At 46.7% G+C, this 15,015-nt stretch overlaps 1 protein-coding gene across 1 annotated transcript in view; it reads left to right on the top strand.

Annotated features, from left to right (window-relative positions):
- Window positions 1–8,096: 8,096 nt before the first annotated feature.
- LOC115384214 (tensin-like) overlaps window positions 8,097–15,015 on the top strand; it is a 69,701-nt gene continuing 62,782 nt past the window's right edge. Inside the window, exons 1-2 of the mRNA XM_030086524.1 lie at window positions 8,097–8,171; window positions 8,330–8,477. Of these exons, the coding sequence (XP_029942384.1) occupies window positions 8,382–8,477 (96 nt within the window). The 5' untranslated portion in view covers window positions 8,097–8,171; window positions 8,330–8,381. The remainder of the gene's footprint in view (window positions 8,172–8,329; window positions 8,478–15,015) is intronic.

Genomic DNA, 15,015 nt, shown 5'->3' with positions numbered 1-15,015 from the left:
ACAAGAGTTCGGCGTTTCACTTGAAAACTTTGTGTAAACGGGGCTTAAATCAACCTTGGAAAAATGATTCCCATATATTCTGTAATGCAAATCACACCTCAATCTGCCAAAATCTATCCCCAAAAAAATACCATATTGAAGATACATTAAGAACTTTGTGTATGAGATGCACTTATTCTAACTTATTTAACTGCACCTTTGGAGAACAATTTATTTTATGTCCAGTTTTCTAAACATGTGGTTTAATCCTTGTGTGTGGAAAGTGAATACATTCTGGTATTGACCATGATATAGTCTTTAAACCTATTTCTATATATCTGTAATGTGTGGATTTTTTTTTTTTTTACATTTTCAATCATTTTCTCTGTTCTCCAAAACAGAAAACCTGCTTTGTTCGATTGCTCGATATCTACGCCATCCACCCGGTTCATTATCTCTGCTCATGCTCATATCGTCATATATCAACCTTTGTGTACTATTACGAGCCGCCGTGCGGTCCGGCGCCGTTACTCATGGTGACAGTGAAGAAGCGAGTGCCAATAATCCCAACAGTGAATACATGTCAGAGACAGTTTATGGCGTGCTCGGTCTGATTCCGGCGCACAAAAAGATGGATTTGTGGGTGACGTTTCAAAAAAAGAAAAAAAAAAACAGAGTTAATTCTCGGTTCTCCTTTTTAACGAAGCGCAATCATATGAAATCTTGAAATGCGTGTTGTGTAATCATCCAGAAGGACGGTCGCTCCCTCTGGTTTTTATGGTCATTTTCTCTAATCTCCATCCCCAGGAACCGCAAATTGCCCCATATCCCGATATCACACTGCTGAGTCTTTTCTTTACGGATGAACTGGATTGCGCTGAACTGTCACTTTGCCTTAAAGTGCGACGGCGGTCTCTCTGCAGCCAGGATTCAAATTCCAGCCCGTGATTGGTGATAAATGCGTATAATTAGACTGAGTAAAGTCCCGCAGTCTTCCCATCGATCTCGTTGCTCATTTAGGGAATTAAGGGTTCTGCAAATTCCTAAGCACAGCAGACAGGACGGGGGGATTAAATGGAGGAGCTCCCATTATTCAGGGAGGAGGACTGGCTTTCCTTTTCTCCTGAGTGACAAGCAGTCAAAGATCTAATTGATCATTATTAAAGCATTTTATTTTATTTATTTATTTTTTGGTCTGGATGAATAATAGATATCTGGAGGACAGATCCAGTTTGTTTTCTTCGTCCCATGCCAGACGGAGTAAATCAATTCCAGCAGAAATGTGCCTCCCTGACATTGTTGTCTCCGTCCTATTTATTGTTGCCGACACCTCTGAAGAGTTGGAAAGGAGGAAGGGGGGGGGGGGGGGGGGGGGGGGGGGGGGGCGTATGGTCTGAACACCGTGTTCACCTTGAGATGTCTCCCCCCGGCACTGGCGTGCGAGTCGACCACGAGGGGGTCTTTAACCTACATAGGTAGCTACATTAGCGGGGGCTAAACGCGCGCCACAAAAAAAAACCTGACTGGAAAACAGCCAAGTCAGCAGCGGGACGTGAGCGATGATGTTCGGACACGAGTGCTGGGGGGGGGGGGGGGGTGGAGGAGGGAGGGGTTGAGAGCTCCCCTCGGGCTCCTTCTTGAGCTTCTGAATGAAAATAGCCACAGTATGGCAGCGCAGGCTGGGCATCACGTCATGTGGCGACCAGAAGGAGAGCAGTAGTAGCTTCGCTTTTTGAAGATGACTGTCATCAAGACGGTATAGAAACCTCTTCAACGATCCCAAATGTTTCTGTTTCCTCCCTTCCTTTACACTCAAACCAGTGTTTGAATCTTTCTTATCCTTTTCTGTCCTTCTGTCCCCTCGAAGGTCTCCACCTCTGAGGTTTTTCTTTCCTAAAAATACCTTGAAATGACTGTGTTGTATTTAGCACTACACAAATAGAATTGCACTGAAATTGAAATTGAATCGAATTTCTTGATTCGACTTACTGTCAATCCAGAAAAACAAAAACCCGACGGGATTCGCTGTGAAGGTGAAAGCCGCACGGACGGCGGTGATGATTTAAAGGGACGGAGAGGAGAGCCGGGGGTCGATTCTAATTTGGCCTCGGACTGCGGCTGATTGCCGCGATAACGGCGCTGTTGAGTTGCATTAGCCTGTCGTCTGCCCGGTACCTGATTGCGGCTTATCGCCGAGGTTTACATCGCTGATTACCTTCCTCTGATCGGCTCTCCTCTTCCAGGGCCGCGAGACAAAAGCCCGTTTTGATTCAAGAAGTCTGTCTTCTTCAAAGTTCCCGATCAGTTTGTCCACGTATAACTAACCTAAGCATCAAGTCCAAGCATCAGTCGGTTCCTCAGAGACGGCATATACTCTTCTCTGTCAATAGCTTCATCATCACCTCTTCCCTCCTGTCTTTTGCCACTCCCTCGGGGGTTGGAGAGAAAGGTTGGACATGCCTGGCGTGGGAGCGTTGGGGGGGATGGGAGGCAGACGTCGCCGGATAACTGAGTTTCCCTTGGCAGCCGGCCCCGGAAGTGTCACCGCTCATAGACCTCCGGTCTAAACGCATCCCGAGTGCTTCCCTGTCCCTGCATGTCGCTCGCTCGCGCTAAAGACCAACCTGTCACCTGGGGGGGTTTTTTAGAAACTATTTTCAGGAAGATCTCTTGATTAAAAAGAACAAAAAAAGGGAAAAAAAAGCCTCCTATCTCTTGTCGGACAGTTGGTCAAAGTACTCTACTGTTTGGAGACCATTGAGAATTACTGATCAAAGCACCGTGACTTAATAGACTGGATCATTGATCACGGGGCGGAGGGGTCACCTCTGTCTGTGCAGGGCTTTCTCCCGGATTAGATGTGATGAAGAGAGGGCTTCTGGAAACAACCAGGTGTCGTCATTATTATGTATTATGATGTATTATGCATGGGAGCCCTGCAGTCAGTGGTCAGGAGGTACAGGAGGAAGGTGTGTGTGTGTAGACGATTCAGAATTGTGTTTTTTGGAAACATTTCTGTAAAACTGAAGCATTTTTACTTGAAACGCTGTGCAAACAGGGCCTAAGCCAGAGCTATGGAATACATTTTAGTTCAACCGAGACTGGTAATTTTGTGACATAATAACCTTTGAATTTAACCCAACAGAAATTCAGTGAATGAATATGGCCACTCTCCCATCCACTAGTGTCTGTTATTGAGGAATAAATTGCAGGAAAACTACAAACAAAAATGATCTTCAAGAAATAAGTTCCTACATTTTTAATTATTTCGCTTCTTTTCTTCCATTTGTCCATATTATACATTTGCAATGCCCAATCATTTATCTGGGTTTTCAGCAATAAAACAGATTGCATAAATATATATTTCCTAAACATTTTGAAATGATTTTAATGCTAATTATTACAATTAGAATAGCTACAATGAAGCCATTATGCTGTGCTAGCTAAGTATAGAATGTGCCTTTTTTTTTAAATAACATCACCATATTGGTTCTGATTGCTATTTTAATCAATGATTTTTTTTATATATTAGGTTATATGTTGTCACTCTTTCAAGAGGACCTACTGTGGGTGTTTTTTTTTTTTTTTTTTGTTCAGCAATGGACCATTTTTCAAGATGATTATACACAATAATAAAAAAAAAAACTTCACTCTCATTCGAAAGTTAAGGGACATGCAGACACATGAAAGTTATTGCAGCAGTCAAACCATGCTCCCAAAATCTAAAAATATCTGTTTAAATAAGGTGGGTTACCTCTATTCATAACACCAAGACACATATGTCCAAAAGAGCCAACACACCAGATCATCTGGACGACTGTCATCTCGTCCAAACAATGCGATCTAATCTCAAACAGTCTCCTAAACATTCATAATGATCTTTGTTTTGAGAAGTGTTACCTCAAATTAGATTCACTCAGCTTGTGTTTGCATGTGATGAAAAATTCACACAACCTTGCTCTGAAGGTGTTCAGGTGAGGCTGGAAAAAAAAAAAATCTGTTTAGATAGCAGGACAAATCCTAATCTAAATATTACCTTACAAGCAAAGTGCCCAACAGAGGGTAAGTTGAAGGTAATGCGATCAAAATCCCTGCACTTGGTGAAAAACGATAGAATCTGATCCTCTTGCAGATGACAGGAAAAGTTTTTCTATTTTTTTTGGTGGTTTTTTTTGGCAGGCTGCACTTTTTTCACAGGGTTTTCCAGTCAAACGGATAGGCGGCGTGACAGGCCAGTCAATAGAAGTCAGCAGTGATTATGCAAGTTGCTTATGCCTAATGAGAAAGGTCAGTGCATTGCCAAGAGAGTGGGACACATGCCCAGTCTCACACTGCGATGTACAGTACACCGTGTTGTAGAAAACTGCGCCGCGGAGACAGCGTCCTCATCTCTTGGGAAAGTTAAATTTGGAGGATTTCTACTTGTGGAAATAACAAAACACATGTATCGTTACAACGGATTTTTTAAGAGAACTACTTCAAGGGAAGTCACGTTTAGAATCTGCAATGTTGGAATCCTTCCCAGATAAAGCAGGGAGGGTTAAAATGCTCCATGGTGAATGTTAAGTTCTGGGTGACTCGATGCCAGGACTTCCTCGGCACATAATTTTAAAGAAACTATGTGCCATCGACTATTGGAAATAAGTACGGATGGACCAACATCTTAAAGCGATACTTCAACATTTTGGCAAATTGGCCCATTTAGCGCAATTCCTTAGTCATTTCGAACAGCATACTTACTTTTTTTCTGAGGGCGAGCTGTTGTTTATTCAGAGGCGAGTCGGGGAAGGTTTTCGGGACGGACACAATGGAAGTGGATGGTATTTTTGTTCCCCCTCGTCAAACTCATTAAATACAAAATCCAACAACCCCAAAACACTTTGGTGGACACGTTATAATCGGTACATTCACTACGCTGTGAATTATTAATGCAAAATTACAAGATTGAGTTGTTTATGCGAAGATTGCTAAGACGGAACTACTTACTAAACATGGCGTCTGGGCATAGTGATTTCAAAAGAAAAAGTAGTTCCCAGTATTTGCTTCAGTGTCGTAATGCTACAATATTATTTGTTGGTGTTCCACAACGTAGTGAATGTGCGGATTATAACGTGCCCACCAAAGTGTTTTGGGGTTGTTGGATTTTGTATTTGATGAGTTTGACAAGGTGGAACAAAAATACCATTCACTTCCATTGTGTCGGTCCCGAAAACCTTCCCCGACTCGCCTCTGAATAAACAACAGCTCGCCCTCACAAAAAAAGTAAGTGTGCTGTTCGAAATGACTAAGGAATTGCGCTAAATGGGCCAATTTGCCAAAATGTTGAAGTATCGCTTTAAAGGTGCATTAAGGAGTTTGCACGTTTTATGCGAAACAGCGCCCCCTGCAGGCCTTGGGCGTAACTGCAGCTTAGTGAAACACTCGTGACTGTGGCTTCCATCCATGTACGTGCACGGAAGAGGGGGACTCCTTCCTCGCTCTTTAAGTAGCGCTCGAGTAAAATTTGAGTTTCTTTTGCCTGCTGGGGTCTGTGCTGGAGTTGTGGCAGTGCTAGAAGCCGGTCTTTTCTTACTTTCTGGAACATCCATCCTCACACTGCTCAGTTGTTGCTCACTAAGCATCTGGCGGAGTAATGGCGGACAAAACGAAACTTAAGGAAATCAGGCCAGCGGGAGCGCGCGTTACGTCACATCATCTCAAATTCTCCCCCAAAAAATTCTGGTGCCAGACCGGCACTGCAACTTTCAAGTGACAATTTAGCGCTGTTAGAGGTACTTACAATGAATATGTCAGGGCACATTGTATACATTATTGAATATTTGTAACATATTTATGGTGGAAAATAAGTATTTTTAAAGCTGAAAAACTCCTTAATGCACCTTTAAAGTACGAGTCCGAATGTTAAGCTGCTTGGCAATACCAAGTACCGATTTGAGTCCTTATTAAATGCAACAAAGGCAAGTTTGCATTCCAGATGTTACAGAAAGGCTATGTATTGTTGTGAACCAGCTCCGCTCAGTCTCTATGTCGACGATACGCCCCCCTCCCAAGAGCCTTGACATATGACTGTCTGCAGTCCACATAAGACAATGTATAGCATCAAGTCTTTGTTCTGCCAAATGTATACTGTACAAGTAGTTAACAGTTTTGACGTGCAGACAGCTTACTGTTAATGAGTGTTTCAGTCATACTTTAGCATGTAGCATTGCTGGTGCATGATTCCTGAAACTCTTTAGCATGTAGCATGGAAAACTCTTCAGTGTCACGCATATAGCTGATGTGTGAGCTAGAAAAGTTCTTAGCATGTAGCATCTCTGAAGTGTGAGCTAGCAAAATTTTCAATATATAGCATCTCATATGTAGCATCTGAAACTCTTTAGCATGAAGCATGTAAAACCCTCCAGTGTGTAGCATATAGCATCACTGATGTATGAGCTAGCAATTTTCTTAGCATGTAGCATCCCTGAAGTGTGAGCTAGCAAAGTTTTCAGTATGTAGTATCTGAAACTCTTTAGCATTTAGCATGGAAAACTCTCCAGTGTGTAGCATATAGCATCACTGATGTGTGAGCTAGCAAAATTTGTTAGCATGTAGCATGTAGCATTGCTGGAGTGTGAACCCCGAGGCTCTTCAGCTGCTTTGGAGCTGCTCCTCCTCTCTTATCGATCTGCTGCCGAGGTTACTGACAGACAACGTCACATAAATGTGGTTTTGATTGCTAGCATAGCTCCATTGACCTGAGGAACGTGGGGGCCGTTGGTCATTTTTGGTTTTCTGGCTTAATGCGCTCAAATCAAGGTGAAAACCATCAACTTTTTACAATGAATCATCTCATTTTCAGTCCCTTTATGTGGAAAATATTGTATCTGACAATGTAATTTATCATACATGCTTGTGTGTTGGCATTGCGTTTCCATATGGCTGACCAATTTGTGTTATTTCCCTCCCAAAAAAAAAAAAAAAAAAAAGCACCCCCCCCCACCCTGCCCACCGGTCTGAGCTGGCTTGGGTTGACACACACCAGCGTCCTCTCCACACTTTATCTCCCTCGCTCATTGCTTTGATATGTTGTGATTGTGTTGGTGTGCGGGGTGGGAGGGGCTGCCGGCGGTGGGGGTGTAGCAGAGAAAAGCGTTCTGCAGTGAGAATGTGCCCCCACTGAAGCGTAGAGAGACTGCAGCAGAGTGAACGAGCCTGTGCACCACCTGCAGTCAAGTGTGTGTGTGTGTGTGTGTGTGTGTGAGGGAAATAATCACCCAAGACACAATGATTCAACACCCTTCTCTCTCATCCTCCATCCTTCTCTCCTCTCTCCTGCGCTTCCTCCGACCCAATTCTCCACAATCACCACCAGCCTCACCGTCTCCTCTTTCTTGCAACTTGCTGCTCTCCTTTTTTTTCCCTCCATCCATCCATCCATCCATCTGTCCATCCATCCGTCCATCCATCCTCTTCCCGCCTGCCATCCATCCATTTCGACTCCCCCATTCACTCCCGCAGCCACTACTTGATGCGCACTTTCCAAATACGCTCAATCCAATTCCCATCCTTTTTTTTTTTTTTTTAAACTCCCCCCAGCCGGTCTGCTCCCAGTCATTTCTTCTCTCTCTCTCTCCCCCCCCCCCCTTTCCTTACTCTTTTGCTCCCCTCCTCCCGCTCTGACTAAGTGCTGCAGCATCGGTGCATGTGTGTGTATGTGTGTGTGTGTGAGTGTGTGTGTGTGTGAGAAAGAGAGAGAGATGGACAAGTGTGCGTAAGCGGGGAGTGTGTGAGAGCGGAGCGCCGGGGATCCTGAGCCTGGAGGGGGAGCTGCGCGATGAGAGGGGGGCTCTTCTGCGCGGGGATGTACGTGCCCGGACGGCATTTTTCCCTTCTGATTTTTGCCTCCTTCGCAGTGCCAGAGACATGTGTACGCGTGCATGTGTAGCGGCGTCGTCGATCAGCGGCGGGTCTCTTCGCACGATGCAGCCGACGGCGCTCGTCACACACTTTGAGGACTGACTCATCTGGACCTGGATGGATGGAACGACAGGGAGACGGCTGTAGGCTCTCCATGCTCTGGGTCCCTCCGGACCATCTCGGGGTCTAGTCCATTTGTGGGACGCCGGCAGCCCCCCCCCACCCCCCCTCCCCCTGCCCCCCCTCCCTTGTTCCCAGCCACAAATTGGAATTGCAGACACCGAGCCAGACAGGTACCCCCAAAATTTCTAACACCTCGACTGACTTGAAGGTTTTCTTTCCACATCTGCTTCAAAGGAGGGAGGACGAGAGGGTCTCCTGTCTCTGCGTTTTTTTTTTTTCCTTTTCCCTTTTTTGCTTGACGTTCTGTTTCGGGGTGGGGGGGTTGCAGGATCCTATCCCGGAGATAAGAGGCTGGCAGACAAGACGTGACAGACGCAGGCATGGCTCGCCTCAACTGGTGCCTGGCTGCCGTCATCAGCTGGGGCAAGTTCCTCTTTGCCTGCTTCTTCCCTCTGCGGGGGGCCAAACGAGACAAGGTAAGACCTCGTGGAGGCGGGGGGGTGGGGGTGGGGGGGGGAGTGGGGGGTGGGGAAGGGAGACTTAGACCACCGGTTCCGCGCATGGTATCTGACATGTCTCACTCCAACCTCTGGAGGAGATTCTCTTCCATCAGCATCTGTCTCAGGGCATATCTCAGATTATCATTCTGCATGCGGTATCGGGCCGGGCCTCGGTCTCACTCGCACCACTCAACCGTGACACGCATACCGCCAGCTTCCACCTGAACCGCCAAATGACGTAGTCGTGGAATCGGTCATGGACCACGGGCCATGGAGGACTGGCTGGTGTCCCTCTAGGTGTTTATTCAAGGTCAGTGTTACACCTCCAACTGGTCCCCAGGAAGCTGCTCCAGATCAGCATGGTGGGAGGGGGGGGGCCGGGTTCAGATTTTTTGGATCTGCCCCCATGAACCAAGCATTCGCAGAAACCACCTGGAGCCAAACCATGCATTTGCTCCTGGTACTTAGGGTCACCTTGCTTCCACAGCTGCAGAATGGTAATGCACCATTATTGTGGGGGTTTGCGTATTCCAAGGGAAAGAGCTCTTGATTGTCCCCATTCATCTCTTCCCGCTGCACGTCGTCGTACATTTTGCCGAGGTACTCTCTCAATCCCTTGCGACATATTCCGACACACATGCAAAGGCCAACCGGAGTTCAGTGAATGATATCGGGCGAACGCACGCCCCCCCGGTTCCTTTGTCTTGCTTTATTGGAGCCGGCCTCACGTGCCGAAACTGACCACAATCCCTGCGTTCCTGCCTTTTTTCTTCGGCACGCAATCAATCATGTGGAACAACTCTTGGTGTGTCGAAATGGCACTATTTCCTCTTACGCACTGCACGAATAGGAGTACGCCAGAAAGAGTGCCTGAGGTGGTCTTCTGGTGAATAGTGAGGGGTGGGATCTTTTTGGAGGTGATTTTTCAAACGAGCTGTTTGAAAGGCTAGAAACGGTGACCAAATCAGTGCATCCTCAGCATTTTTCATAAAGATGATCTTTTAGGACGTCCACATGGTCCCATGTCTGACATAACCTCCTACATTTTTTTTTTTTTGTGCAATTTCTGGAATGCCGTAACTCTGTCAACCACGAATGGTCCTAGAGCCGTTCGGGTATCGCCGGTGCTTGTGGTGACGCCGTAGCGTGCAGTGCTGCAGCCGCCCGTCTCTTCAAGCCCCAACACCAGCAGCAGCCCCCCCCCCCCCCGCCTCCACCACCACCCTCCACTTCCATCCAACACACCCCCACCCGCCCCATTGCCGCAGCTCCTTATCTCAAACACCCGTGCTCAATTCCAGCACGCTTCCCCCTGTCGCACTCCCTCCCGTATACGTGTGTGTGGATGTGCGTGGGGCTTGTTAGAGCCTGTGCAGGGACGCACTCTCATTATACATCCCGTGCAAAGACTCCTCCGGCACGTTCTGTCTCCAGGTTTCACCGAACCCTCCTTCTGAGCTCTGGCCTCTTTTCCCTCTAGACTTTAATTGATCTGATTTGATGATTCGCACCGTTTTTTTTTTTTTTGTGAGTTGACCCCACTTTTTCTGCAAGTTATTGATAAAAATTGGAGCTTGTCAAGATGTGGTGTGGTGTTGGACCCTCTTGCATGATAACCAGGCTTACAAACGTGTCAACTCATTTTCCAGTATTCCATCAATGGGATTGTTTCCCGGCTGAGTCAGACATTTTTTGCTGGAACTGCAACTCAGATTTTGAGTTCTACCTTCATCCATCCATCATGCCATATTGTAAACAAATGAAAACAGTCTGGCTTCATCATCGACGTTGACGTACCTGTCAATGCTCTTGATCATATCTGTTAAGTTTTTAAAAGGAAGCTTTCAGGGATCGTTCTATTTTTTTTTTTTTTCTAATTTTTATATTGGCTGCTGCCACTGGCTGGCTCCGGCTTGCAGCACTCCCGGCTCGTCACGTGGGGCCTTCAGCTGGGAGGTGAAAGTGGAGAGGTAAAGGCTCTGTGTCTTCCCTCTGAGGACCGGCTGCGAGGTGTTCAGTTTCCATGGCAACATGGCTCACGCAGACCCCCACACGATAAGGGCCGGGTTACTACGGGAGGCGGTGGGCTGGGAGCGACGTTCGGGTTGCGCATTCGGTCGCGGATGTATGGCGGAGCTGGAGGAGAAGGAGAGACAGAACGGAGATGATGTGGAGGGGGAACACTTCTCTTTCCTCTGACAAAATCATTCATCCCTTCTTTCCTTCCTGTCCTCTCCGTTCCTTTTCTTTGTTCTCATGTAATTTGATTTCCTCTTGTCTTCGCCACCTTTTTATCTTCTTTGCGCTTTCATTTCTACATCACTATACATCAAATTTACTCCTTTACCGTGTTTTTTCCCTGTAAATCATCCCCCTTTACTCAAGTTTCCCTTCATATATTTCCCCTTGTCTGTGTTCAGTGTTTCTTATCATTCATTTAGTGCAGGGGTGTTCAACGTGTGGCTCTAGACCCTCGTGTGGCCCTTTAATGGCTTCATGAAGGCAAAACATTTGTTTTCCATTTTTATTTTACTGTCATTCCGTACTGATTTTCAAAACCGCTCTAATCTCCAGGTTGAGAACAATTTTAATGAAGTCAAACAGCTGAAGCAGCCAGGACTATGGAATGATGGGAAAAAAGGGTAAAATAGCTAAAGTGACTCAAAAATGAAATAATACAGGGGAGAAAAAAGATCACACTAACAATTAAACTTGAGTTTAAAAAAATGAGTATAGTTTGTTAGTATCATTATTTTTTGAGAAAATTTAAAAATAAAAGGTTGGGAAAAAGAAGAAACAGGAGAAAAGGGAGAAAAAAAGAGGAAACAAAAAAAATTGAAAAAATTAAAATAGAAAAAGTAAGAAAAATTGAAAAAGAAGGCTAGTGGCTGGAAATAGCTAAAATGCTAAAACAGCCCAGATGCATAAATTGGCTAAATTAGGAAAATACATGCAAAAAATATTCAACATGCTATTTTTTTTATTTATTTTTTTTCAGATAATTGACAAATGTTTGATTAGTGGAAAATCTTGAAAATGGCTGTTTTGGTCAAAAAGGTTGCAGGACCCCCCCCCCCCCCCCCCCCCCCCCCCCCCCCCCCCCCCCTCCCAACCTTTCAGGTCGTAAATTGTCTTCAGGCACCACCCCAGACAGCCAAAAGTGAAAGAGGGTGACGGGAAACCTGTCCACTTGAATGTGCTCCTTATTCCTCGGGCTGCAGATCACCTCTCCAAGCGGTGTGCATGAAAACCTCTTTCATTTGGATTCCCCCCCCCCCCCCCCCAAACTTAAACAGGAGAAAAACGCGGCCCAGGAAGGAGCTCTGCAGACTGGCTGCCCTGAATGGCTGGCTGTGTTCGGCGTGATGGATGCTTTGTTATTTTAGCATTAAAGCTTTAATGTGATGGATTCGAGGAGCAGACGGCGAAGTTAGTGTGGAAGATGAAATCCTGACTTCTGCTCGGCCCTGTTAATGTCATTACTCTCATTTGCTTCGTTTTTTTTTTTTTTTTTCCAGGGATTTCTTTCTGTATCTGTGTGTGTGTGTGTGTGAGAGAGAGAGAGAGAGAGAGAGAGAGAGAGAGAGCTTGTCCTCATCCATCTGCCTGTTTTTCAGCGAGCTCCGGCGTGTCGCGTCGGGAATAAGGGAATACAAACCTGACCTCACCGTGCAAAAACGTTGAGAAAATACAGACCCCTCAAAAATCAATGCAGGTAGTGAAGCACCATAAAAAAAAAAAAAAATACAAAAAAAACATTAACTGCATGCATGGACTACGTCCAGACATAATAAAGTGACACTTTTTTCTGCTGATACGGTTGGTTAGAGGCCACTAGAGGCTGCTAGCAACCCAGTTTAGACCCTGCAGGGAAACCAGCAAGTCTTTGTGCACCAAAAGTACCAGAACACCCAAAGTGGACGTTATGTTATGTAAAAACACACACACACGCACACACACACACACACACACACACACACACACACACATGCACGGATTATGTGTCAGGGCTGGCCTATGGATTGAGGTAACTGTTACAGTGGAGGTGATGGAGAGCAGCGGGGGATCAATAGAGGGTGTTTTCTCAAAATGAATTGGCTCTTAGCCCTTTATGGATCTGACTGTGGAGTGATGTAATGCGGCGGCCGCCACTGATATAGTGTTGATCCGGAGGCTGCGGCGTTACGTGTGCATGTTCGGCATGCACGGGGGAATCCGATAATTTAAGAAACGTCGCATGTGCCACGTGTGAAAATATGGAACGCCTGGACTCCCCGTATGAGTGATTGAGAACGACGGCGATGCCTTTCACGTGACGCGACCTTTTGACAGTCCTCCACCTGCTTCAGTTCTCCAAACGTCGCTGCTAGATTTTGATCTGTCTCCCAGCTTTTTGTGCAGGTTCCCCAGATAAAAAAGATAAAGGGAGCAATTGTTGCAGGCGTTTTGGTCGCTTTTATCAAGACTCAAAAACGACGCGACGGCGTATTTACTGCAGGAGGAGGAATGGAGAGAGGGATGCCGATGAAAAATTGAAGTGACATTAGCACAGACATGAGCGAGCATGCTTTGCAGGGCGGTGGAGTGAAGGAGAGGTGAGGAAGCTGGAGGGGTGGAGAGTGGTCAACCAGGATCATTTGAGGAGAGTTTTTGGGGAAAAAAGAGGAGGAGGAGGGGTGGAGGCTCCATGGAATAGAGTTACCACACTTCAAGAGAGAGGGAGAGAGAGAGAGAGAGAGAGCAAGAGAGGGCGGGAGCTGAGTAAGACCATCCAGAGAGGGAGAACCACAGCGGCGTTTTCCTCCCGTTGCACCACGCGCTTCTGGCATGGATCTGCGCCGCGGAGCCGCCGGGAGTCTCTGGGAATACCGTGGATTTGTGCCGTGATGCCCTCCGTGTCCCTGTCGATGCCCTCCGCCCTGGCAGGGAGGGCGAGGACCTGGGTCTGCCTCTCGTGCATGTTCTGGGTAAGGAGCCGCCGGCGCCGTCTCCACCGTAGAGCCGGCCGTCATCCGCAAACGGGTCGATCTGAGAGGAAGTGTGCTCGTAAGGGCCCGTGGAAAGGCGAAGCTTTTGTCGGGTTTTAGGTGGCACTTTTGAAAACGGCTCAACGGGTGGAACTTTTTGGAAACGCTCGGGGCCTGTCACTGTGTAAACGAGCGAAAACACAACTTTTCAGTAACACACCCGCTCCCTGGAAATGAAGGCTTTTTGGGGAACGCTCGGCTGCCGTCTCCTTGCTGAGCTCAAAAACGCTGCCACTGCTCAGGTGCACCATGGCAGCAGTCAGCAGTTCTTCTGTACGTGCCCAGTAGATTCCTGGAACTTGGTAGCTTTCAAGTCGAAAGTCGCCGTAACAGAAATGCAACTCGGTCTTCTGTCCGTACGGACGTCCGTGTACTCCCGTTGCTAATGTTCTTAGCATGTTGTTCACAGCATGTCGTGCACAGGTGTGCATGGTTTTATTACGCGTCACTGTGTAAAAACCAGCATCGTTTTCAAAACGTTGCCCTGTAAACACACTTGAAGCACTGTCGTGCCACCGCAGCTAGAGTGGTAGAGTTGGGTGTCATCTGCAAAAACATTAAACTAACAGGAAGTGTTAAAATCACCAGATATGTTGAGTTAGATTTAATTTTGCTTTGCTAGTTGAGTCAGTGAGGTCAAATATGACTAACAAGTTCTAGAATTCATTGGGTTTTGGTCCAAAACCTCAGGTTGATAAAGGTCATGTGTATTCTCCTTTATTCTTCTCATTTCTATCTCAGCGGCGGACAATTCGCCGGCAAGGCTCCGTGATCCGAGCGGCACTAATCCAGTTGACTGCTCGGTGGCGACTTCGTATCGGCGCTGTTCTTACGTCGGAGGGTCCGTGCGGCCTCGGCACTCCGAGCTATTTCTGGGTTTCTCCTGTATAATTTAATCTGCTGCTGCTCACTTCTCCTTTCTGACGGAGTGTGTCAGGACCGGGGGCTTTCCACCAAGAAAACAAAGACGACGTGGCCTGGCTTCAGTTAGAACTGTCACATTTTACTGATATTTTAAATGCAGCGTCACGCCATCTTTCTTGCTTTGCTTTTGTGTGTGTGTGTGTGTGTCGTATAATGTAAACACAGTGTGCGAAGTGTTAAATGAAGCATCTGCCCTACTTTTTCTGGAGCTTGCAGTGGAGGAAAGAAGCCATTTAGATGCAAGGGGAGGGAGGGGGGAAGAGGAAGAGGGGAGGGGGTTGGAGGGAGAACGCTCTCCCACGCAACTGCATATGCAAAAGCGAGCCATCGAGTCGTCCAGATGCTTCCCGATCCGACATTATCGACCGCTCGGCGAAGAAACGCGGGCAAACGTTTGTGGGGAAAGAGGAAGGGGCCTGAGTGACGTGCGAGGTTCTAAGAAAGCTCCTCAAATACACGCTATTAATAATTTATCAGCACAAGAGTGAGAGAATATTAGATTTGACATGCTGACAGGGGGAAAAGAAGGGGGGGAAAAAAAAGCTAGAAAAGCCATGTTAGTT

Source organism: Salarias fasciatus (genome assembly GCF_902148845.1).
Source record: "Salarias fasciatus chromosome 23 unlocalized genomic scaffold, fSalaFa1.1 super_scaffold_20, whole genome shotgun sequence".
Lineage (NCBI taxonomy): Eukaryota > Metazoa > Chordata > Actinopteri > Blenniiformes > Blenniidae > Salarias > Salarias fasciatus.
The sequence above is the reverse complement of the archived record's forward strand: the minus strand, read 5'-3'. Positions and strand labels throughout refer to the sequence as shown.